General features: G+C 36.3%; 1 protein-coding gene across 3 annotated transcripts in view; it reads right to left on the bottom strand.

Moving 5' to 3' along the window:
• SS18 (SS18 subunit of BAF chromatin remodeling complex) overlaps nt 1-15,619 on the bottom strand; it is a 68,890-nt gene extending 53,271 nt beyond the window's left edge. For 2 of the 3 annotated variants that reach the window (XM_012445052.3, XM_012445054.3), the window contains exons 1-3: nt 14,898-15,028; nt 11,798-11,874; nt 5,445-5,529 (exon numbers count right to left, since the gene is read on the bottom strand). In XM_012445052.3, coding sequence (XP_012300475.1) covers nt 5,445-5,529; nt 11,798-11,874; nt 14,898-14,966 — 231 coding nt within the window. In that variant the 5' untranslated portion in view covers nt 14,967-15,028. Of the gene's footprint in view, nt 1-5,444; nt 5,530-11,797; nt 11,875-14,897; nt 15,029-15,494 lie in introns of those variants that run through there. The other variant, XM_012445053.2, reaches the window with a different exon arrangement.
• Between the last annotated feature and the right edge of the window lie 5,656 nt (nt 15,620-21,275).

Here is a 21,275-nt window from a genome sequence, read left to right as displayed (position 1 = left end):
ATCAGTAAGGCTACAGAGGATTCAAACAAGATTAACACACTTAACCTAACCTAATAGACAGATATAGAACTCTGCACTCAGTGGCTAAACAATACATATTATTTTAAAATACACATGAAACATTTGTAAAAACTGACCATATGCTGGACCCTAAAACAAATCTCAAGGAATTCCAAAGAACTCAAACCATAAAATGTTATTTAACCACAATGCAATAAAGCCAGAAATCAAGAAAACAAAATTCTCATGTTTGGAAATTAAGAAATATATTTTTATTAACCAATGCATTAAAAAATAATTATGAAAATTAGAAAATATATGGAATTAAATAAATATGAATATACTATATATCAGAACTATAGAGGAAAACTTATGCCCATTTTAAATGCATATATTAGAAAGCTGAAAATTGATGAAACAGGCATTCATCTAAAACTGAAAAAAACAGCAAAATACATCAAAAGGAAGTAAAATGAAGAAAATCATAAATATCAGAAATTAATCATAAACAAAATGAGGTGCCCAAAAGCAAAACTATTGAGATAATAATACTAAGATGATGTTTGCCTTTTTGCTTAGTTCACAAATGCAACAGTGGATATACTGCTGGAACCTCATTATGAATCAAGGCAATGACATCAAACTATTATTAGTCAATGTATTACTGACTGCCACACACTTGCAGTTGAAGAAAGAAAAAGACAGTTTCACTAAAAAAAGTGCTTGAGGAAGCAGTAAAAATTATTTAGTCAATTCTTCATGTCTTGTAAATAAATATTCAGTGACAAAATGGGAAAATAACATCTGTCACAAAGTAAAATAATCAAGAAAAAGCAGTTTGTGATTGAGTTGCTAGGTGAACTAGGCACCTTTTTCATAGAACACCATTTTTACTTGAAAGAACAACTGTTAACTATATGTATCAAGGCATGGGTATTTGGCAGACATTTTCTCAAAAACAAACAGTGAGCAAGAAAATCAACTGATAACATTTGTTGCCAAGATCAAATTTGAACTTTCAAGTAAGAATTTGGAATGTGCAAACGTATCTACTAACTTAAGCCTGACAGCATCCCCATACTTAGGTACTTTTGCTGATGAGATTAGAGGTGATTTTAACCAAGGTAGTCTTTGGTATCACACAATAAAATATGTTAATATTTGCAAGAATTGTTTAACTCAGTAAACATAACTTTCCAAATCACCAAAGCATGATGTTACAAAATTATACATGAGCAGAAGATTCCAAAACCAATGGGCTTAAATGTACCAGAGCAAGAAATATGCAATCATGTAATTTAAGATTCCACACTGCAACTAACCTTAAAAACAAAAACAAAAACAAAAACAAAAAGTTACTGAGATCTGCTGTAATATCAAACAAGGTTATCCACAAAAATCTGAAAAGGCTATTAAAATATTCTTCCGCTTTCTAACTACATATTTGTGTGAGACTAGATTTTCTTCTACGACTACAACCAAAACATACTACAATAGACTGAATGCAGAAGTAGATGTGAATATACAGTGTCTTCTATTAAGGCAGGCATTTAACAAAAACTCGAAAAAATGTAAAATGCTGCCATTCATCTCATAAAGGTATTTTTCCTTTAATGTTATTTATATTAACATGCAGTAATTTTATTTTTAACAAACGAATTTCAATTTCTCAGCTTTAATTTCACAACTGAGAAAAACTTATAATTTATATTAACAATATAACCCACATCAAGCTCTTTTAAGTCCTCAATAATTTTTAAGAATGGGGTTTTGAGACCATGAAGTTTGAAAAATGCTGCAACAGAGAACAATCAAAGCCAAAAGTTGATTCTCTGAAAATAATTTTAAAAGCCATAACAAACATCTGGCAAGAGTGATCAAAAAATATTTTAAAGCAGAAGTCGCAAATAATGACATTAAAAAGAAAAAAGAAAATTATCACTACCAATACTGTTGACATTAGGAAAATAAGATTATTTCAAGAGCTTTTACTTTATTTTCATGCTAATGAATGTTCAAATTTATTAAAATGCTAAAAACCACAACTTACCAAAATAGGCAATTTATAAAATATAGAATATATAAATAGTCCTATTAACAATTAAAGAAATAAGCAAATAAAAACTTCCTTGCAAAGAAAACTCCAGATTCAGATGGCTTTTCTAAAGAACTATACCAATCATTTAAGGAAGAAATAGAAATAGAAATATTATGTAAATTCTTCTGGATTAAAGAAAGTAGAAAAATTCTCCAGCTCCTTTTATAAAGCCAGCATAACCTTAAAATAAAAACCAGACAAAGGCATCGTAAGAAAGTAAAATTGCAGGTCAATTATGCTGACAAACAAAGATGCAAAAATTCGGACCAAAATTTTAACAAACTGAATATAGCAATTTCTTTAAAAACACCATGACCAAATGAGTCATCAAAAAGTAGGTTGCAAGACTGATTAAGCATTAAAAGTATATCAGTATATTTTACCACATGAACAGATTAAAGAAGAAAAATCTTAAGATCATCTCATTCAATGGCAAGAAAAGTACTTGATAAAATTTAACATCCATTCAAGATAAAAATTCTTACTTAGCACACCAGAAACAGAAAGGAGCTCCCTTAATCTGACAAAAGTTACCTACAAAACACTACAGCAAACATCATACTTAATGGTCAAACAGTGAAAGTTTTCCCTTTGAGATCAGGAACAAGACAAAGATGTCCTCTATCACCACTTCTATTCAGGAATGTACTGGAGGTCCTAGCCAGAGAAGTAAGGCAAGAAAAAAAAATAAAAGGTGTAAGGATTGACAAGAAAGAAAGAAAACTCATTATTCACATATGATATGATCGTGAATCAATGAAAACTGAAAGCACTACAGAAAAACTGTTAGAAATAAGAGTTCAACAAGAATGTGAGATTCAAATCAATTGCATTTCCATGTGAACAGCAACTGCAGTTAGAAAACTTATAAAACAAAGACTCGATTTAAAGTGGCCTCAAAAAACAACAAAGTATTAAATATCTAGCAATAAGCTCAATGAGAGACGTGCAAATATCTACAGGGAAAATCATAAAACTTCATTAACAGACATTAAAGGACTAAATAAATGAAAATATATGCAATGCTCACAATTTGGAAGACTCAATTTTGTAAAAATATCAAGTCTTCCCAAATTGATTTAGAGTAAAGGTAATCTCAGTGAAAATCCATACAGGATTACATGTATGTGTGTATAACCTGACATACTGGCGTTTAAGTGTATAGGGAAATGCAAAGAACCAACAGCCAAGATATTCTTGGGGGAAAAAAAAAGGAATAAGAACTTCTCAAATATATATTAAGTATGACCAGATAGTAGAATTCATAAAAACAGACCAAGAAAACGATACACACAGATCAGACACAGACCCACATATATATGGACACCGGATACAACATAAATTGCATGACAAAAATAAAGATATTTTGGTTAGTTTTTCCAATAAGTAACGATGGGACAAAGAACTATCCATATGGAAACAAAACTGAACCTATCCTTCACATTATTCACAAAAATAAATTCTACCTAGCTGGTAATCCAGTTCATGACAACTGCCACATGAAAAACTATTTCAAGTTCAAAACAAAATGTTCTGATTAAAATATCCTCAGTAGGATGTATCTTAGTGTCCGGACAAGCATCTTATTGTCAGTGGTAATTTTGGTATTACATTGTTATATGTTTTACATAAATTTGTAGAAGGCAAATATAGCAATGTCATTAAGGAACCCAAGATTTTTAGGATAAGAAAGAAGATACTACTATATAAATTCAAAACTAAATAAAAATCCTTTCCTGAAGTAGAAATATTTCTAAGAACTCAGTATTTTATCTTTTAAAAACAAAATGTTTACTAGGTCTGTCCATTACAAAGGCCTAGAAACAATGAAACAATGAAAACCCAGTAATGATAAATGCCCCAAGCATCCAAATTGTGCTCTCTAAATATCAATTCCCATTAAATTAAGGAAAAACAAGAACTCCTTGAAGAAACAGCTGATTCCAGTTCTGGGGCAGAAAATGTAATCAGCCTAATACCTCTCTCAAATCACAAAAACAAAGTGGTCATGAAATACTTGAGTCATGTCAAAAGGACACAGGAGCCAAATGAAAAGGCTTCCGTTGATCAGAGAAAAAAAATGTCAACATAATAAAGAATGACTGTGACAGATTTAAACATTAAAAATATAAAAATGTATAAGTTCAGATAATATAAACAAAAATGTTAAACTGAATGGTAACCTACACAGGTTGCTAGGGACCAACTCATTCTGAAAACTGATAAAAGGATAGAGTCAAGCCTTTATCATGATGTTCCTATAGGCACTCTCTAATTTCAGGATAACCAAATAATTAATGAAAGAAGTTTTTCTTTTTAAAATAATTACAGCTAATAAATGCAGGAGGGATTATAAAATTAGAAATTCACCATTCTGTGATCCCAAAGTGAAATTAAGGATCTGGTCCACAAGCACCAATGACTACTAAAACCATTAAGTGATAAGTAGACAGGGAACTTCATAATAAATTGATCAGTCTGTTATCAACTGTATCCATTGATCAATCTTAACATTAAAAATGGAACAACCAAACATGTTCATTCTGATCTGATACTATAGAAAATACAAAGCGCCACCAACACTAAACCTCACTAATTACACCTCTCCAATCACCAATTTACATGAAATAAGAGAAACAGGAACACGTTAAAGGACCACGAGAATACAATTACCCAAATCCAGAATGTTAAAAATTCTACACAACATACGACCCAGTTCTTTTAACAAATAAATGAAGATTTAAAAAGATAAAATGATACAGATTAAAAGAGACTAAGACACATACCAACCAATGCACTATGTGTTCCCTGTTTGGATTCTGATGCAAACTACTATTAAAACATTTAGGTTTTTAATCACTTCTTGGCCTTTTGGCTAAGATCAAGTGTAAAACATTTAGTTTCTTTTAGATAATTGATAAAAATTGAAAACAGATTGAATATTACAAGACATAAATTAAGGTTAACTTAGCTGGGTAAGAGAATAGTCCTGTCTGCTAGAGATGAATATGGAAATACAGTATCTACTGCTCAAACTGAATGATGTCTGGGATTTGCTGTGAAATACTTCAGATTTATTAACAAATTACTTGTATTAAAAATTAAAATAAATAGGTAGGTAGGTGGACAGGTAAATGAATACAACTTTCTCAGGGACAGAATCAATTTTAGGTGAATTCAAATTAAACATAAAAGCAAAACAATAAAGCTTTTAGATAACATAGAATACTTTCCTGTTCTCAGAGTAAAGCGAGATTTACTAAATGAAACTTAAAAATCATTCAACAAAAATGTGCTATACCATATGAAAAGATTATCTACTTCACATGATTTTAAAGGTACTTACTGCTGGTAAAAGAGACTGCATATTTTGATTAGAATCTGCTATTGTAGCAAGGTATACCAAGTTTGTGTGCAACATCTGCTGATACCTATTAAAACAAAACAAATATCAATATTAAAAAATAATTTTCTTCCTATCTACTTAAGTACAAACAGCATTGTAAGCATTTCTAAAGTTTCATAGGAAATTTATTACCCAAACATCAATAGCACTTCAATTTTTCCTATTTACTCTGCAAAAGTTCTGAATAATAGTATCTTTAAAGATAATGAGCTCAGAGATCTTACCATGTATGCTAAATAGTGTTCTAATTGTTTTATATGCATATATATTTCACTTAATCCACAAACCAAAACTATGAGGTAGGAGCTCTTTTCTCCATTTTACAGATAAGAAACTAATGTTTAGAGAGGTTGATAATTTGCACGATTGCATAGCTAGATGAAATAACTGATGTGTGCAATAGGTCCATACTAGTACATTTAGTACACTAGTAAATTTAGTTTTTTAAAAAAGAACTAAATAAAGGAGTCCAGTGAAATATGCTTATCCTGGCTGGGCACGGTGGCTCATGCCTGTAATCTCAGCACTTTGGGAGCCCGAGGCAGGCAGATCACTTGAGGTCAGCAGTTCGAGATCAGCATGGCCAACATGGTGAAACCCTGTCTCTACTAAAAATACAAAAATTAGCTGGGCATGGTGGCACATGCCTGTAATTCCAGCTACTTGGGAGGCTGAAGCAGGAGAATTGTCTAAACTCAAGAGGCAGAGATTGCAGTGAGCCAAGATTGCACCACTGCACTCCAGCATGGGCAACAGAGTGAGACTCCATCTGAAAAAGAAAAAAAAATATATGCTTATCCCTTTCCTTCTGCCATTTTCATTTTGCTAGAAACCTCAAATCCAAGTACGGTGATATGGTCTGTTAAAATCCAGGAAAGAGGGTGGGAACCACACCTTTTCTTCCTTCTCACTACTGTAGCAATGACCAACAATTTATGCTGGCTGTGTTTATACTACCCATCTCAGCATATAGAGAAGGCAGTGAATAGGTAATCTCCAACTACAGAAAAAAAGAGATATACTAAAATACAAAGATGGAGGAAATGTTATAACACCAACAACACTCAAGATTAACTTTAATAAAGCATATTCATTTTCCCTCATATAAAAAGGTAGGTAAAAATGAAAATTTTTAATTGGCCTTTGCTAACTGTAATATGTTTATTTTCTGTGAAATTGCATTATTCTATAGCATTAATCAAATAAACATATCCTTTTTTTTCTTTTGAGACAAAGTGTAACTGTCAGCCAGACTGGAGTGCAGTGGTATGATCTCAGTTCACTGTAATCTCCACTTCCTGGGTTCAAGCGATTCTCCTGCCTCGGCCTCCCAAGTAGTTGGGATTACAGGCATCCAGCACCATGCCCAGCCAATTTTTTGTATTTTTAGTAGAGACGGGGTTTCACCACATTGGCTAGGCTGGTCTTGAACTTCTGACCTCAGGTGATCTGCTTGCCTTGGCCTCCCAAAGTGCTGGGATTACAGGTGTGAGCCACCACACCCGGACTAATTTAGCATATTCTAAGATGATTCAAGGTTCAAAGATGAACACTAACAAAAAAGTAGTAAATACTCATATTCTTGTATAAGAAATGTTTCAGGCAAAGTTATCACATCTTAAAGAATTGTTAAACTAAAGTTGGACTATCAATTCCCAAATGGCTGTCATGTATTAATCTATCCCTTTATTTTCCTTTTGCTTCTCCTACAATGAGAAACAAGAACACTTGTTAAGGCTGAGGAGTTTCTTTTCTCTTCACTCACAAACCAATACTGACAACCTGAGAAAGAAAGAATATCTGAAGAACAAAAGAAATTAAATCCATCAAAAAAGGCAGAATTTAAGATTCTCCCAAAGTCAATGTAAGCCCCATTTGCTTAAAGTGTTCACCAAGTATGTGTGAGAAATGAGGTCTAATCCAGTATGTAGAGAATGAGGGAAATGATCATACATATATTTGAAAAAGTTGAAAATACAAACAGTATAAACTTTTGCTGACTCAGTTAGTTCTAGACCTAAACGTACACTCTCCGTGACATATACTATCCTTGGCACTATCTGGAGTTCTTAAAAGCCAAAAGTAAAAATAATTACAGTTATTCATCACTTAACAATGGGGATACATTCTGAGAAATGTGTTGTTAGGTGATTTAATCATTGTTTTGCAAACATCATCAAGAGTACTTAAAACAAATCTAAATGGTATATCTTATTACACACCTAGGCTATATAGTAGAGCTTATTGCTTCTAGGCTACAAACTTGCAAAGCCTTTTACTGTACTTAATACTTTTGGTGTACTGTACTGACTGGTAAGTATTTGTATATTATTTAAATAGAAACGGTGCAGTAAAATTATATTATAATCTTATGGGTATTACAGTAGAAATGGGTATTATAATCTTATGAGTTATTCTAGTAGAAATATGGTATTCTAATCTTTCGGTTTGTTGTTAACCAAAAATGCATTATGTAGTTCCATGATTGTATTCTAATCAGTGCCTCTAAGTTTTACCATTCCATGGCTGACTTGAGGAAGCGATCTCCTTATTATTGATGATTATCAATCGTTAAACCAAAGAAATAGATCAGCTAGCTAATTTTTTTAAAGAACATTTTCAAATATGCAGACAAGATTCATCTAAGCAACAATATATGTAATGAAAACGATCATATAAAATGCAAAACATACAAGAGATTAAACAGTAAGATAACCTAGCACTCAGATCTTAGTTTCTCAATAATCATTCTCCAAAAAAAAAAAAAAAAACCAGGGCTTGGAGAAATGGGTGACTGCCAACTCGCACAGGAAAAAAAATCAGAATGAGTCTGGAACATTTTGTGGTATTAAAAAAATAAGACAATGTTCAAGACATAATGACATATCAAGAAGCCAGCTTGAGGGGCTCCCACTGGCCAAATCTAGAAGAATTTTAAAAAAATAAACAGATTATAACTTAGAGAATACAGTAATAATGTTTAAGTCCATATAGATATAAATAAGTGAATGAAAGAATGAAGGAATAGGAGGAGGAGAAATTTCTTCCTTACAGCTAGATTTAAGTAAAAGTAGAAGGAATGATAGATTTAGTTATCATTTGGCATCCACCTAAAGTGTTAACTATCTTAGGCAAAAATCACTGGATTTTTGGTGGAAGCTAAAAGTAATGTGTTGAAGTATGATGAGAAACAATATAAGTGTGCCTCAAGGTATTAGATATGTATGAATTACAAGAAATAGTACTTTTATGGTGAACAAACCATAAAGGTAAGATATCACCCTAGTTAAGATACTACCTTAATTAAGTGATCAAAGTTATCGCCCGTATTGGGACAAACTGCTATCACAAGGCTACTGAGGATGCACTGTGAAGGACACAATATCACATCAGTGGTACTTCTGCTAAAAGTGTATAGTGTGAATTTAATCATGGGAAACACCAGTTAAATCCTCAATGAGGGACATTCCACAAAACTACTGGTGTGTACTCTTCAATGTCAAAATCATGGAACGGACTCCAGATTAAAGTATAACTTAAGAGACATGACAATTAAATACAACACCAGATCCTGCACTGGATCCCAGACCAGAAAATATACACTAATGGGACAAACGGCAAAATTCAACAAAGCCCTAAAAGCCCTAAACATTAGATAATAGTATTGCATTCTTGATTTTAGCAATTATACTCTGGTAATTTAAGAATATGTGCTTGTTTGTAGGAAATACACACTGAGGTTATTAAAAGCAAGAGGGATTTATATTTGCAATTACTCTCAAATGTTTCTGAAAAATATGGGGGAAGAAATGAATAAAAAAGCAAGTAGGCTATGTTATCCTTTGAAAAACTTCAGTGCAGCATATACAGGAATTCTTTGTACTATCTTTGAAACATTTTTGTAAGTGTGAAATTATTTCAAAACAAAAAGGTTTTTTGTGTTTTTTTTGTTGTTGGTGGTGGTGATGGTGTTTAAGAAGAAACAGATCTCAATGTGTTGCCCAGGCTGTTCTCAAACTCATGTCATCAAAGCAATCCTCCCACCTCAGCCTCCCAAAGTGCTGGGATTTCAGGCATGAGAAATGCCTGGCCAAAACAAAAACTTAAGCCATCATGCCTGGCCAAAACAAAAACTTAAGACACCACTTTTCAGCAATTCGATGTGCAAAAATATTTTAAAGATGTCTAATATCGACTGCTCACAGGGATAGCTGAAAACTAGTACTCTAAAAACCTGGCTGGGGGAAAGCAAACCAATACAATCATTTTGCTGGTTAATTTATCAACTTACCGTGGTCTTTAACCCAGTAATTCCATTTCTAAAACTGTAACCTACATTGAGTATTAAAAACAACAATATCTATAAATGTGCATGCATACATATAAACTCATATATGTAAATGCACAGAAAAATGTTTGGAAGGATACATACTACAGCATCAGAAGCAGTTACTCCTATGGAGGGGAAGGAGATAAGATAGTGACATGTAACAGGTGACATCTACACAAACTTACACTTTACAATTTTTTTTTACAATGACCATATGTGACTTTTTAAATTTAAAAACACTTTTAAAGAGGAAAAAGTAATGGAAACTTGGAATTAAACAGAGGGTAAATCAAATGACAGCAAGAGACCAATACAATGTGAAAACCAAACAAAGCAAGACCCATGGATGCTGGGAATCATCTGCCTGAGGATATACCAGTGAGATCTCTAGGAAAGACAGATGTGTCCCAAAACAAGGGTGAGAATAAAATAGTCAGCCCTCAGTATCCACAGAGTCTGCATCCACAGTTTAACCAAGCACACAATGAAAATATTTTGGGGGGGGGAGAAGACGGTTGTGTCTGTACTGAAGATGTAGACTTTTTTCTTATTCCCTAAACAATACAGTATAACAACTATTTACATAGTACTTACATCGTATTAGGTATTATGAGCAATCTAGAGATTATTTAAAGTTTACAAGAGGACGTGAGTAGGTGATATGTGAATCCTACACCATTTTATATTAAGGACACGAGCATCTTGGACTTTGGTATCCATGGGGAGTTCCGGAATCAATTCACCAAGGATACCAAGAGTCACCTATATTCTACTGCTGTGTTGACCAATGTAGCAGCCACTAGACACAATAAAATATGGCTAACCCAAAATGAGATGTGTTATTAAAGATACACAACAGGTTTCTATTACTTAGAAAAAAAAAAAAAAAGCAAAATATTGAGATTTTTTATTTTGGAAATAATGAGTTAAATAAAATGTATTACTAATATTAATTTCACCCGTTTCTTTTTACGTGTTTACTGTGTCTACTAGAAAATTTAAAATCGCACATGTGGCTTGCATTTGTATTTCTAATGGACACCGCTGTTCTATTCTAAAGACTTTTAACAGTACATTCAACTTATTCTACCACATCAGATTCTATTGGGCCATATTATTTACTTCAGACACATCACTTTAAAGTAAGAAAGTTCGGTCCTTATAAATGATAATCAATTCTCTATTTATTAGATAGAAGCTTTGTTTTCTCCACTACATACATGGATGCAACTCAATACTCTACATAAATGAAGATCTAACTTTTCCACAGATCAGACTACACATATATTTGAAGTCATTATTGTATAATGCAGGGCAAGAAGTATAAGAAACAAACTGATACCCAATCTCCTCCCAAAGAAAGTTTTCTTTTATAAAAACTAAGAAAAGTCACACAAAAGCTTGTACATAAATGTTCACAGCAGTATTATTCATTACTAGCCTTTAAAAGTACAAACAACACAAATGGCCATGATTGATGGATAAATAAAATGTGGTACAGCTGTATAATGGAAAAAAAAAAAAAAACTTGGCAATAAAAAGGAATGAGGTACTGAAACATGCTTCAACATGGATGAACCTCAGAAGTAGTATGCTAAGTGAAAAATAAAAATGTCAGTTAAAACTGATCACACTGTATATCAATCCATTTATATGAAATGTCACAACAGGCAAATTCACACAGACAACAGTAGATTAATGGTTGTCAGGGGGTGAGGGGTGAGGGTTACTGACTGCCAACAGACACCCAGTTTCTTTTGGGGATGTGAAAAATGCTGTAAAACCGAATGATGTAAATATCAGCACAACTCTATGAATATACTAAAAAACACTAAATTGAACACTTCAAAATAGGTGAATTTTATGGTATGTGAATTACATCTCAATAAAGCTGTCAGTAAAAAGTAAAAAATTAACCAATACAAAAAACTGATTTTAAAAAAAAGTTTCATATCAATCTTACTGAGAACACTCTGAGGTCTTCCCTTTATTCTGAGAGTCCATTATACACTGAATAAGATGGTTGTTGTCATCCAACATCTGAAACAGAATTAGAAAAGGTTTAGTATAAATCTAGTGAGTGCATCAAGTAAAATTTTAAAACTAGAAAATTCAGAGAGAGAGGGCATTAGTAAATACTGCTTGTACAAGAACTCTAAAGTGGATCCCTTAACAAAATACTGTTGCTCCCAACCAATTATTACAGATCGTAAAACACTGAGCAAACATGGAAACATAAAAAAACAAAATTTACTTAAAATTACTTTCTGTTAGTGTGGCTACCTGCTGCTACAAAGTATTTTAAAATTCTTTTAAATAACAAATATAATTTAAAGCAAGATTAGTGAATTAGTTCTCCTGAATAAAATTTCATTATGAACTAAACTGTTAAATCTCTTGTAAAAATATGCCATGCACAGTTCATATGGACAATCCTTTCAATAACTGATTTTCCCCTTTAGATTTCTAGAAATGTTTCATCTATACGGAAATTGAATCCCCTTGAGTCTTTTTTAATATACACTATAGCTCACCACAGAAAATCTTATTTTACACCTTTGGAATGATATCATGTTTAATCAATAATATTTTAGTATTCCAATTATTCTCCCTCAAGCCCAGAAGGGAAAATTTGTATTTCTTTTATATCGAACATTTAATTGCCTACGTTATCTGTAAAAGAAGTTTTGGCCAGCTAAGACTAAAAGTAAGAGTCTGGGTTGACTTTTCATCACTCTAATGCTTTGGAGTAGTAAAGAAAAATTCTGTCCTTTGCCAGAATGAAATAAATACATGAAAACTTCAGCCCCGGAGTCTCGATGAGGTAGCTGGCTAGTTTCCAAGCTTTATAACAGCATGTTCTTGTGATTCGCCAATTGTAAGATAATAATTAAACATAATAATTTCTATGCATGTGTAACATGTTACAGACTTTATGAGTTTACTTCATAATTAAGCTGTCTCAAAAGTTTAAGAGGAAAAACATACCGATTTATCATTCTATCATCTTTTAAGAATTCAAAGCAATTTTGAGGGTTAAATAATTCATCTAAGTGGAACTGAAGAAAGAGTACTGATTGTAGCAATTAAAAGGCCAATCGGTTTCAGTGCCAGTTTTGCCATTTTGAGCAAGTTACTTAAGTTTTCAAGGGCTGATTCAGCTGCAAGATCTACAGACTCGGGGGATGCTCCTCCAGAACCTGCCCCACCCTACCAGGATTCAAAAGTATTAGCACAAAATTACTCTATCTCAATAAAAGGAACATCCATTTAACATTAACTGTGACATTTTTCTGAACATGAATATCTACACTTGCTGGGGGGAAAAACCATTAACATGATCTGCTAATAAATGCAGTTATTTCTTAAATAGAATCACTGGATGACAAAAAAAAAAAAATAAGTCCTTAAAATTTACCAATCCAATCCTCAAACTAATGATTTCACAAATTATTTCCAGTATATTCCTCAACTATTGAACTTCACCATTAGAAGAATATCTATCTCACATCTAATATCAATCTCTCCCACTGTAGAATAAGGCACTTAATTTGGAACCCATTTTTCTCTTATCTGAGAATAGAAAATAATTGATCAGCATCCTCCAAATTAATCATCATCCATGATAAATATCTTAAGACTTATGTAAGAGAAACTATAGAAAAAACAAAACTCTGGACTTTTTCTGTGCATGTTACAGACTTTATAAGTTTACTTCATAATTAAGCTGTCTTAAAAGTTTAAGAGGAAAAACATACCGAATTTAAAAACCAGAAAATTCAGAGAGGGAGGACATTAGTAAATACTGATGCAAAAATAAATAAGGTGAACCCTCCAGAATCGCAGTTTTGTGTATGTACTTGGAGCTGTTTGCCAGGCTGCAAACTTAGTGCACTACATGAAAGCACCGTATTTCCAGGCACTGTCAAGCCCGTTTGTTCATTAAAAAAAGCAACAGTTGGGCAAATGTCAAATGCCATACTATGAAGAACCTGACAGTAAACAGAAACCAATTAGCATAATCTATGTAGTCTGAGTGGTACTAAAGACTTTGACTTTTTTTTCTATTTTGACCTTTGCTCCACTGCATAAAACAAAACAAAAATATTTAAGGTAAACTGCTAAATACAGCAGTAACTTCTGAAACTCTAGGTCAGTAAAATTTAGAATGCTGCCTTGCTAGTAGGCAACAAGGGGTAACAGGACAATAAAGAACCTTTGTGTTCCGACTGGTAGTAACACAGCAGCGACCGCAGCAGCACTATCGTTTAAACAGGACGCAGCTCCCTGTGTATTTATCACGACTTATATAATTGGTCACGATAGTCTCCACCAGTAGACTGTAAGCTCCAGGAAGGCAGGGACCATGACTCACCACAGTAGCCTCAGCGCCTAAAACAGGCACTCAATAAATATTTGCAATAAATATTTGCTACAGAAATAAATGAATAGGCGGCGATGTAGAAGGGAAGAGGTTCTGGGGGTAACCCCAAAGTCCATGTGGACCTTCCCTGACCGCTCCTCAGACTCTAAGGTTCCCTCCAGCGTTCCCCAAGTTCTCCAGAGAACTCTCCAACTCGGCTGAAATGCAGAGCGGCGACCAACGCTCTGACTTCCTCTCCGCCTGCCGTGACCCGCGGTGGGGTCCGCACGAAGCAACTGCGGCGCGCGGGGCGGGGCGATGCCAAAGTAACTACGGAGCAACGCGCGGGGCCGCCGGCCCGACACACGCCCTTCCCCGCACGGACACCGCCGGGCGCACGCGCCCCGCTGCCCGAACGCCGCCCCATCCCTAGAGAAATCAGGCAGCGGTGGTTTGGGCTTTTGTGTCTGTAGAAAAGCGCGTGAACGCGCGAAAGACTCCGAGAAAAACCGGTTCACCCTCTTCCACCACCCACTCAGGCACAGCCCGCAGCTCGGGTTCCCACACACGGCTGCTTCCCAGCAGGCCCGCCTCCGCCTCCGCCCCCGGCCCGACCGACTCCGGGCCCAGCCCTTCCCCCCGTGTCTGTCTCTCCCAGAGGCGGGAAGGGCCTGGCATCCCCGACCCCGCGCGGTTTCACCTTCTGAATCGCAGCGGGAGTGATCTCCCCTTTGCCTCGCTGCCTCGGGGCTGCGAACGCCACGGACATGTTGCCGCCGTCACCACTATCGGCGAGTCCCGAGCGCTCCTGGTGAACGGCAAACTGGGGGAAAGACGCCGGCCTCTCGGGCTAAACCACCTTGGGAATGCGAGAAGGGGGGGATGCTCTGGGGCCGAGCGGACAGGCGCGGAGCCAGCCTGAAAAAGACACGCTGGCCCGGGGACGTCTCGTTTCTGCGCGCTCTGGGGAACCCCTATCCCTCGCCGAACTTTTTTGACCGCCCTCGTATCCCGCGACCTCTTTCTGGGCACCCCCTGGCCCTTTGAGCTAATGGTAGAGTCCTGCCCCATTCCTCCCTCCGCTTCAGCGATTCAGGAAATGGTCCCGCCGCCGCGGGAGAAGCAGAGGCTGGGGCAGCCCTGTCACAGGAAATGCGAGCGGCCCGAGCCGGCCCGCCCCCTTCGCGCGGTTGCAACTTGTCTCCCTCTCCGGCGCTCAGAAGCGTCTCCCTGACTGCGTTGCGGAGCATGCTCTAGATCTATCAAGTTCAGTTTTTCCAACTTCATCCTTACTTACGCCTGCTGGCAAGAAGTGACCGCCCCGAGCTGTCCGGGCAGCCCGGAGAAGGGAGGAAGGTCAGGACTCGGGAGTTCATGCAAATCCGTGGAGCGTCTGCCGAGATAGGGCAGAGGTGGAAAGACTAGGTGAACGCGGATTCGCTGGTTTAAATGGCTCGGCTACGCCCCAAATGCGCACCTCCGAGTCCACAGTCTCGCACGCACGGACAAAGTCGTGCCTAACAATTGGAAAGTAACCCCGACCCAAAACCGGGACACCAAGGTTGTGTCCAGTGCTCAGGGGCAGTCAGCCAGCGTGACTGGAGCGGACAGAGAAGAGCTCGCCTCTTGGGACAAACCCTTAGCAGAAAAGTGGGTCGATTTCGTCCTGCTTGGCTCTTTGGAATTAAGTTATGAAACAGGGCATCCTCACTCTGTTTTTACTGAGCGTACTTAATGCCTTGTAAATTAGGCCCAAGCAGCCAGGCTTCAAGTCAGTGTAAGGGAAAAAGGCAAAAATTTCAAATTATGGAAGGAACACAGGCAAATGTGGGTTTTTGTTGCTGTGGGGTTTTATTCTGTAAATTTAGACTTCCATATAACGCAAAGGGAAAATTTATATAAAGTGTTACCAAACGTTAATAAATAATAAAAAAATTAGTATTTCTGTTTTTTATATAAATTGGAAAAACAAAGAAAAAAATACATATTTTTAAAAATTTAATCACTTGAGGCCACGAGTTTGAGACCAGCCTGGGCAACAGAGACCCTGTCTCTACAGAAATGTTTTAAATTGGCTGGGTGTGGTGGTGTGCACCTCTAGTTCCGCTATTTGGGAGGCTAAGATGAGAGGATCACTTGAGCCCAAGAAGTGGAGGGTGCAATAAGCCATGACTGCACCACTGTACTCCATCTTGGGTGACACAGCAAGACTCTGTCTCAAAAAAAATATATATGTATCAAATAAATGCTTTTCACAAAAATGTCAAGAGTTTCATTAAATCTGGATGCATTCTTTGTTAGGCTTTATACTGGAATCCTAGGGTACAATTGTGAATAAGCTAGACATGGAATCTGCTTTCAAGGAGCTTATATACTAAGGGGACTAACAGAGCAGAAACAAACAAATATGTATATATGTAAAGTCCTAAGAAAAACTAGCCAAAAAAAAAAAAAGGGACTAACAGAATGACAGGGACATGTACATGAGTTAGTGTGGAAAGTCTTCATGATTATATTTAAACTGAGACCTAAAGGATGAAGACTCAAGCTGTCCTAAGGATATAGGGAAGAAAGTTTATACTCCTACTGATAGCAATTATTCTTAATTTAATTGTTGTCTTTCACTATTCTAAGCCTTAAAGAACACACTCGTATAGCTGGACTTGATGTAATCACACCAAATTGGAAAACTTCTGTCGAACTGAAAAACCAATTCTTGTCCAGCACTATCACTGTGCCCTCAACACCTGGCATGCAAAGTCATGTCTTGATGCTTTACAAAAAAGTACCTTAGTACTTAGTAGCTAAGAACAATATTTCAATAGGAAACATGAATCATAAATAGTTTTACTGCTCCAATTCTGTACACTTGGCAGATAGCACTGAAACTTTAAAGGGCAACGTGAACCAGTAGGAACACTTGTCTAATTTCTATATCCTAGCCAAAAACAAATAGTCCAGGGGACTTCTACCCAGGGAGGTACCCAGAGTTAGGTACCTTTTTTGTTTGAATTACAGCTTCCCAACAGTGAGAAAGGAATCCACTGAAAACAGGTTACGGGTTGGCCTGAGGTGTTTATTTCTTCAGAGTAGCAGGGTAGAGCCTCGAGCACCTATAGCCTACAGGCATGGATAACCAGTCTTTTCTCTGACACCATGTATGCCATAAAAATACTATTATTTTATGTGACTGATGACATGAAATCAGTTGAAAAGCATTGTTCTGTAAGCCCTGCCAGAAATACAATTGATATCCTTGAGAGAAGATATTTAAAAAGAACTCTACTTCACCCTCTGGCTTCCTTGCTAAAACCCAATCAGTCCAATCAGCCTGACCTGGAAAAATAGGAAATTCAGAAAGAGGAAAGATTGAGACTGAAGCCTGGAGGATCTGTCTTAAAATGTTGAAGCCTTTGTAATTTAAGAGTCCTGAGTTAGGGAATACTTAGGGGAACATAGTAAGTCTTGTCTCACCTGACCACTAGTTTTGAGAGGAATCCCAAGGTAGACTGAGTGGTAGCAGAGTTGGTAGAAAGAGAAGAATAAACAGTCTCCAGCATTTAGTTAAGGAAGAAAAGGAAAATAAATATGGGAAGTTGGCCTATGATTGGGAAGGACTCTAAGGACTTAAAGTTACTCAGGCAACCATCTCCCCAACCAAAAAAATCAGTCCCACTATTTCAACTGCTCTTGAATGAGACAGCTAAAGAAGGAATCTGGGTCACATAACCAAGAGGTAGAAGACTTTTAGGAAGAATCCTAATAGAAGAACATATACGGTGGGTCAGAATAAGAAAAATAATCTCTGTGAATAGTTAATTCTTGATTACTCACACTAATGAATATGAAGTAGGCAGATTTAACAAAAAAAAAAAGATTTTTTTAAATAAGGAAATTGTCCATGTTTGATTTGATTTTTATGTTTCAATTTTTTTTTTTTTTTTTTTTTAAGAGACAGGGTTTCACCATGTTGGTCAGGCTGGTCTCGAACTCCTGACCTCAGGTGATCCACCCGCCTCGGCCTTCCAAATTGCTGGGATTACAGGTATGAGCAACTGTGCCCGGCCTATGTTTCAATTTTTAAACTGTTTCATATAAATTTGTACTCCTTAAAATACACCCACACACACAAAGGCACATACATCATATATCTGAGGGAGGGTCTCACTCTGTCATCCAAGCTGAAGTACAGTGGCACAATTTCTTTTTTTTTTTTCTGCCTACACCTATGTTCTGAATGGTTTTGCCTAGGTTTTCTTCTAGAGTTTTTATGGTGTTAGGTCTTATGTTTAAGTCTTTAATCCATCTGGAGTTAATTTTAGTGTAAGGTGTCAGGAAGGGGTCCAGTTTCTGCTTTCTGCACATGGCTAGCCAGTTTTCCCAACACCATTTATTAAACAGGGACTCCTTTCCCCATTGCTTGTTTTTGTCAGGTTTGTCAAAGATCAAATGGTTTTAGATGTGTGGTGTTGCCTCTGAGGCCTCTGTTCTGTTCCATTGGTCTATATCTCTGTTTTGGTACCAGTACCATGCTGTTTTGATTACTGTAGACTTGTAGTATAATTTGAAGTACAGTAGTGTGATGCGTCCCACTTTGTTCTTTTGGCTTAGGATTGACTTGGCTATGTGGGCTCTCTTTTTGTTCCATGTGAAGTTTAAGGTGGTTTTCTCCAGTTCTGTGAAGAAGGTCCTTGGTAGCTTGATGGGGATAGCATTGAATCTGTAAACTACTTTGGGCAGTATGGCATTTTCACAATATTGATTCTTTCTAACCATGAACATGGAATGTTTCTCCATCTGTTTGTGTCCTCTCTTATTTTGTTGAGCAGTGGTTTGTAGTTCTCCTTGAAGAGGTCCTTTACGTTCCTTGTTAGTTGTATTCCTAGGTATTTTATTCTCTTTGTAGCAATTGTGAATGGCAGTTCGTTCTTGATTTGGCTCTCTTTAAGTCTGTTATTGGTGTATAGGAATGCCTGTGATTTTTGCACATTGATTTTGTATCCTGAGACTTTGCTGAAGTTGCTTATCAGTTTCAGGAGATTTTGGGCTGAGATGATGGGGTCTTCTAGTTATACAATCATGTCGTCTGCAAATAGAGACAATTTGACTTCTTCCTTTCCTAATTGAATACCCTTTATTTCTTTTTTTTTTGCCTGATTGCTCTGACTAGAACTTCCAATACTATATTGAATAGGAGTGGTGAGAGAGGGAATCCTTGTCTAGTGCCAGATTTCAAAGGGAATACTTCCAGTTTTTGCCCATTCAGTATGATATTGGCTGTTGGTCTGTCATAAATAGCTTTTACTATTTTGAGATACGTTCCATTAATACCTAGTTTCTTGAGAGTTTTTAGCATAAAGGGCTGTTGAATTTTGTCGAAGGCCTTTTCTGCATCAATTGAGATAATCATGTGGTTTTTGTCTTTGGTTCTGTTTATGTGGTGAATTATGTTTATAGACTTGCGTATGTTGAACCAGCCTTGCATCCCCAGGGTGAAGCCTATTTGATCATGGTGGATAAGCTTTTTGATGTGCTGTTGCAATAGGTTTGCCAGTATTTTATTGAAGATTTTTGAATCAATGTTCATCATGTATATGGGTCTGAAGTTTTCTTTTCTTGCTGAGTCTCTGCCGGGTTTTGGTATCAAGATGATATTGGTCTGATAAAATGATTTGGGAAGGATTCCCTCTTTTTGGATTGTTCGGAATAGTTTCAGAAGGAACGGTACCAGCTCCTCTTTGTATGTCTGGTAAAATTCGGCTGTGAACCCATCTGGACCTGGGCTTTTTTTTGGGTGGTAGGCTCTTAATTGCTGCCTCAACTTCAGACCTTGTTATTGGTCTATTCAGGGTTTCGACTTCCTCCTGGTTTAGGCTTGGGAGGATGCAAGTGTCCAGGAATTTATCCATTTCTTCCAGCTTTACTAGTTTATGGGCATACAGTTGTTTGTAATAATCTCTGATGATGATTTGTATTTCTGTGGAATCGTGGTGATATCTCCTTTATTGTTTTTTATTGAATCTATTTGATTATTCTCTCTTTTCTATTAATCTGGCTAGTGGTCTATTTTTTTGATCTTTTCAAAAAACCAGCACCTGAATTTATTGATTTTTTGAAGGGTCTTTTTGTATTTCCCCATCTCCTTCAGTTCTGCTCTGATCTTAGTTATTTCTTGTCTTCTGCTAGGTTTTGAGTTTTTTTTTTTTATCTTGCTCCTCTAGCTCTTTCAATTTTGCCAATAGGGTGTCGATTTTCGATCTTTCCTTTCTTCCTATGTGGGCATTTATTGCTATATATTTTCCTCTAGACACTGCTTTAAATGTGTCCCAGAGATTCTGGCATGTTGTTTCTTCGTTCTCATTGCTTTCGAAGAACATCTTTATTTCTGCCTTCATTTCATTGTTTATCCAGTCAACATTCAAGAGCCAGTTGTTCAGTTTCCATGAAGCTGTGTGGTTCTGAGTTAGTTTCTCAATTCTGAGTTCTAACTTGATTGCACTGTGGTCTGAGAGACTGTTGTGATTTCCGTTCTTTTGCATTTGCTGAGGAGTGATTTACTTCCAATTATGTGGTAAATTTTAGAGTAGGTGTGATGTGGTGCTGAGAAGAATGTATATTCTGTGGATTTGGTGTGGAGAGTTCTGTAAATGTCTATTAGGTTTGCTTGGTCCAGGTCTGAGTTCAAGTCCTGGATATCCTTGTTAATTTTCTGTCTCGTTAATCTGTCTAATATTGACAATGGTGTGTTGAAGTCTCCCACTATTATTGTGTGGGAGTCTAAGTCTCTTTGTAAGTCATTAAGAACTTGCCTTATGTATCTGGGTGCTGCTGTATTGGGTGCATATATATTTAGGATCATTAGTTCTTGTTGCATTGATCCTTTTACCATTATGTAATGTCCTTCTTTTTCTCTTTTGATCTTTGTTGGTTTAAAGTCTATTTTATCAGAGATGAGAATTGCAACTCCTGCTTTTTTTTGCTTTTCATTTTCTTGGTAAATCTTCCTCCATCTCTTTATTTTGAGCCTTTGTGTATCCTTGCATGTGAGATGGGTTTCCTGGATACAGCACACCAATGG

The sequence above is a fragment of the Aotus nancymaae genome, unplaced genomic scaffold (genome assembly GCF_030222135.1).
Source record: "Aotus nancymaae isolate 86718 unplaced genomic scaffold, 86718_ANA_hifiasm-v0.15.2.pri h1tg000020l, whole genome shotgun sequence".
Taxonomy (NCBI): domain Eukaryota; kingdom Metazoa; phylum Chordata; class Mammalia; order Primates; family Aotidae; genus Aotus; species Aotus nancymaae.
This window is presented reverse-complemented; position numbering and strand designations above follow the sequence as displayed.